Source organism: Cajanus cajan, chromosome 5 (assembly GCF_000230855.2).
Source record: "Cajanus cajan strain Asha chromosome 5, NIPB_CcT2T_4, whole genome shotgun sequence".
Taxonomy (NCBI): Eukaryota; Viridiplantae; Streptophyta; class Magnoliopsida; order Fabales; family Fabaceae; genus Cajanus; species Cajanus cajan.
Window position 1 is genome coordinate 65,846,623 of NC_138521.1, and position 5,631 is coordinate 65,852,253.

Below are 5,631 nucleotides of genomic sequence, written 5' to 3' on the forward strand. Positions count from 1 at the left end.
TAATAAATAATAATTGATATAATTTATTTTGAAATATATATCATACAATATATCTTAATTGTAAGTGTATATTTTTTAATTCTACAATTTAATTATATATGATGTTAAAATTAATATATCATGTTAATAAGTTAGATTAACTCAATTTGTCTTACATTTTAATTAACTCTCAGATAGATAGTGTAATTTGTTGATCACTTTAAAAAAAGTGTAACTTAAGTGAAAATATTAATGTGAATTTAAGGATCAAAATAGTTGTAAGTGGTTAAGTTTAGAAACTTACATAAAATAATTGAAAATTTCAAGAACTTATTTTAAAAAGTTCAAGAGACTAAACAGCTCTTATACCATGTCACTTACATTAGAATGTTCTAATGGTAAAACTTGTAAGAAAAAGTTTTTGTGTATAAGAATCTAATTAAGAACTACTACAAAAATATCTAATAAAACAATGTTATACACTTTTCAAGAATAAAATAGTAATTTATTAAAAAAAATAACAAGAAAATAAAAAAAATTATATATATAATAATAATATTTATAACTTAAATTCATAAAGAAACCGAGAATGGCTTCAAATATTAGCATATTTATTTCATTACATCACTAGCAGTAGTCATGGAGCAAGGAGCATGCATGTCATAGTTCTAGAGGGGATTAAGAATAAGAAAGATGTTGATTCACATGGGATATTCATAAACATAAGTTGCTGTTACATTTGTCACAAGCATGGGTTTGTAGTGGCAATTAATTATCTGAATTAGCAATATTCAAATCAAATTAAATAGAGAGGATAATAGGGTGACCCTATCCTACACGCACCAAAATTGCAACCTGTTTATTAATGCATTCATCGTTCGTTCTTTCTCTCCACAGGTAAAGTTTTCTTGCTATTTTTATCTTGAAAAAGCATGGAATAGGATAATCGAGACAAAGCATTTAAGCTCCTATAACGGTCCCTCCCTAGAACATGTCACTGCTTCACGCCACACCTTTGAACTAACGAAACCTATGTTCGTGAGCCCCAAACGCGGCGTTACTTCATTTCTCCTCTGTACCGCATGAAACAGAGTCCCCTGTTGCTGTTGGATTGTTCATTGCAATGAGGTATATTCGGAGCAACAGCTTGAAGAGGCTCTTTTCCTTGAGAAGACGCGGTTCAAGGGAACATGTTTTCAGTCCTAACGCCCAAGAAAACTCTCCACGTGAAGAATCTTCTCCAAGACCCTCTTGGAAATGCTTCTCCTATGAAGAGTTGTTTGATGCAACAAGTGGCTTCAGCTCAGGTAATTCAAGCTTGTTTTGAAAATTCAAGTAAGCTTTTTTTTTTCTTTTCTTTTCTTTCTGTTAATGTTACTATTTTTCTTTTGTTGCTTGTTGTGACAGAAAATTTGGTGGGAAAAGGAGGGTATGCTGAGGTTTACAAGGGAACAGTGAATGGTGGTGAGGAAATTGCAGTGAAGAGGCTCACAAGAACATCGAGGGATGAGAGAAAGGAGAAAGAGTTTTTGACAGAGATTGGAACAATTGGTCATGTGAACCATTCCAACGTGTTGCCTCTTCTGGGGTGTTGTATTGACAATGGCCTTTATCTTGTTTTTGAGCTATCTACAAGAGGTTCTGTTGCATCTCTTCTTCATGGTACTTTTAAAAAAAAATCTCTCCTTTTCTCAAAAAATTGAAATTTTGGCAGCAAAATTTGTCATGTTGTCTTAATAGTGTGTGAATTTTCCTTGTAGATGAAAAGTTACCTCCTTTAGATTGGAAAACAAGGCAAAAGATAGCTATTGGAACTGCACGTGGCCTTCACTACTTGCACAAGGGTTGCAAGAGGAGGATAATCCACCGGGATATTAAGGCTTCAAATATTCTGTTAACAAAAGATTTTGAACCACAGGTCCTTTCAATCTGCACTTTAGTTACTTCATAAATCTATTTTAGTTGAACCAATATTACAAATACACTATATTTTTTGATGGGTTTATTTTTTACCAAAGTATTATTATGTGGTATGATTGTGGCAGATATCTGACTTTGGACTAGCAAAGTGGCTTCCATCTCAATGGACTCATCATTCAATTGCTCCAATAGAAGGGACATTTGGGTACTCATCTTTTCATGGACCCTTCAATGATAGAGATATGAATGTTTAAAGAGTATATGAATATGAATGGTTTGAAAATGGATATGTTTGTAGACATTTGGCCCCAGAGTACTACTTGCATGGAGTTGTGGATGAGAAGACAGATGTATTTGCCTTTGGTGTGTTGTTGCTAGAAGTTATCTCTGGGAGAAAACCTGTGGATGGGTCTCACCAAAGCTTACATAGCTGGGTAAGTAGACCCTCCTTTTTTCTTTGTTCTCTCGTTGGCGTGTTCCATTGGAAAATGCCTTTTGGTTTCTTCTAGAATAGTGGTGACTTTTAACTTTGGTTAAGAAATTAATTAAACGTTTATGGTGCATTAACCATGCATGTTGAATAAATAGGCGAAGCCAATTTTGAATAAGGGTGAGATACAAGAGTTGGTGGATCCAAGGCTTGAAGGGGCTTATGATGTGACACAGTTAAAGAGAATTGCATTTGCTGCCTCTCTTTGCATTCGGGCATCTTCAACTTGGCGACCTACCATGAGTGAGGTACCTCTTCTCTTTGGATTCACGTGTCTGTTTGCCTTCTATTACAAGAAAAGAAAACAATGATTAGGAAGTTATTAATGAAGAATTATGGTAAGAATATGTTAGAAATTATAGGGAGGATGTATTCATAATATTTTGTTATGAAAAATTTATTTTTGATTCTTTAACTCGTATTGTTAAGATACTGGTTAGCATTTATTAAAGAAAAGTGTATATATTTTTATTTTTAAATAAAAACATTTTAAATAATTTATATTAGTTATTTGATTATTTTTTTTTGAAAGAACAGTAATATTTTAAGAAACCATTTTTGATGTTTCTCACAAGTTAAAAAAAATAATAACTTCGAAAACAAAACATATCTTACTATAATAAGCTCAATGGATTTATAAATTACTCCTTTCGTTAAATAATTTATTAATTTGTTTATTTGGTTTGTTTGGTAATTACTCTTTTGGCATCGTGAAAGCCCTCAAACCATGTTAGGGTTTCAACCGCCTGGGATCTTGGGCTCTACTTTTACTCTTGATGGGACCAATGCTAGCAAAAATAATTTACAAACTATTGATTTCTTATTCTCCTCACTTATTTTAGAATAACTAACTTCGTATTTGGAAAATTGTGAATACATTTATATTAAGGAAATGTTTTATTGATAAGTTAAAATGTCATTTATTTATTAATAATTTGTATGGTGGTGCTTTTACTATTTTAGTAATTATGAGTGAAAACAGGAAAGGGTCTTATTAATAGTGAGTGAAATCAAATGAGATGAAACGATATTAAGTGAAATGGCATGAAATAAAAATATTATTCTATTGTTTGAAAACTTCTATGATGGAGAGAATAAAGAGGCACAGGATGCAATGAGATGAATGCATTCTCATTGGATTCCCCTTAATTTGACCTTATTTTAAACGATTCAAACATTATAACTTACTATTAATTATTTTATTGTATTCATTTTGATTAATCCAAGTGAAATTTAAGAGCACTAATTAAGAAATAATTAATTTATTAAAATTATTATCGTCATTAACATTTACAAATAGGAATCATCCTCGTCTTTCCATCAATTTTCCTTTGCCAAGACCAGCTTGGATTTGGTCATTAGATTAATTAGGATAATTAAAAGAGTGGTATAATTAACCACCACGATATGACACAAGTAAAAACACATTTGATGTGTAGGGAATTATATTCTGTGTATTGATACGTGGAGTAGATTGCGACTCCTCCACTTGCCATTTTTTTATCCCATTACTCAAGCAAGTTTTATTTTATTTTATTTTATTTAGATTTGATTTTTAGAGATCCTTACTTGCAATGCTTTCAAGTGATAAGTACACCAAAAAAAATATAATACAAGTACACACAAAAATTGCAAAGCTTTCAAGTAACAAATACTTCTGAAAAAAGAGTATTATTATTGTTATTTTTAACAATTCAAACATTAAAATTTCAAGTGTGATAATTATATTGTTATTTAGGGTTTATTTGTTATTTTTATTAGTGGAACAATTTCTTTGTTGGACTGAGTTCAGCTTTGTCAATTAGTGATATTAACTATTATTGGCATGTGTCATGTGTGGCGTGTTCACTAATCTAATAATTGCCTTTTAGTCGGTTTCCAAGTTACCAATAAACTATGTACATATTAAGATCAGTTTCATGGCTTCAAACAATCAAACTTCCTAAATAAATATAATACAATGCCCTATTGTCAGCTCTCATTTCATATTATTACGATGGCTTTGCTCATCATTTTCACCAGTCAAAAATCCGATGCATGATATATTATTATTCATCATAATTTTCTCAATGCCAATAGCAGCCCTTTTAAATGCGTGGGTTCTATTCGGTTCCATTCCATGTCACCCTTTGGATGATGATTTGTACATTTATCCAACTACACAATTGAAACTCAATCAATTCATTGGGATTGTGGGCCTCTTCTTCTTCTTGTAAATCATGCAAAAAAGCAATAATGATTTGACAGGATGCACATAGTAGTCTACCATAGATAATAACATAACTATCATCAAAATCGTGTATCAATCGGTATAAAATTGCTTTAACTTAATTATTAGTTTTAAATTTAAATCTTAGATATATAGTTACATTAAATATTTAGAATAAGAGTTATAATCTGTAAGTTATAGTTATCTTCAGATTCAAACAAGATTATCTCTAATAAAAAAATATTTGTGATCTAAAAATAATAATAATAATAATAATAATAATGTATTGCCTTGTATAAAATCTTAATAGTAGTTATTTATTTATGAATTGACAGGTATTAGAGATAATGGAGGAGGGAGAAACAGATATAGAGAAGTGGAAAATGCCTGAGGAAGAAGAGGAGCAAGAGGAGGAGTTCTGGGGTTTTGAGGATCTAGAATATGAATATGACAGTTCCTTTTCAATGTCTTTACTTGATTCCATTGGAAGCACTTAGGATCAAGTAACATTACATGTCGCTTTTAATTGCTTTGTAGTTTGTATATATAATATATAATATATATACACGTTTTATATATAGGTGAAGTTTAAGAGCAGCTTCATGTGGCTGTGCTACTTCTATCTAATCAAATCTCTAGTAACATTTTTTTTCCCTTTCTTTGTTTTTGTGGATGATTGTAATTGAACTCCATTATGTCGGCAACTCCCAGAGGAAAATGACACAGCAAGGTAGTTTTCGTGAACTGATCAATTTCATTGATAATGTAGTTTTGTGAAACAAGGCAAAGATAGTTGGGTCCAAAAGGTCCACTCGCATCGCAGTTTTTCTACATGATGTGACTAACAATAATATGAGGTTTAAATCGTTTAGATAGAGACGTTGGAAATCAATTGTGCATAATAATGGCTCATATTTTTCATGCACATTTTACAATATTTCTGGTTTTAAAAGTACATTAAAAGAGGGGGGAAAAAAGGTACCACATGGCAAATCCATTACTTTGAAATCTATGTATAAAGTCCAAACTCCAA

At 31.2% G+C, this 5,631-nt stretch overlaps 1 protein-coding gene across 1 annotated transcript; it reads left to right on the forward strand.

Moving 5' to 3' along the window:
• The first annotated feature begins 808 nt into the window (after positions 1–808).
• LOC109808375 (putative receptor-like serine/threonine-protein kinase At5g57670) lies at positions 809–5,342 on the forward strand. The gene is made up of 7 exons (XM_020371362.3): positions 809–1,286; positions 1,387–1,641; positions 1,740–1,897; positions 2,025–2,104; positions 2,198–2,333; positions 2,488–2,637; positions 4,934–5,342. The coding sequence occupies exons 1-7, from the start codon at positions 1,103–1,105 to the stop codon at positions 5,093–5,095; spliced, it is 1,125 nt and encodes a 374-aa protein (XP_020226951.1). The 5' UTR covers positions 809–1,102; the 3' UTR covers positions 5,096–5,342.
• The last annotated feature ends 289 nt before the right edge of the window (positions 5,343–5,631 follow it).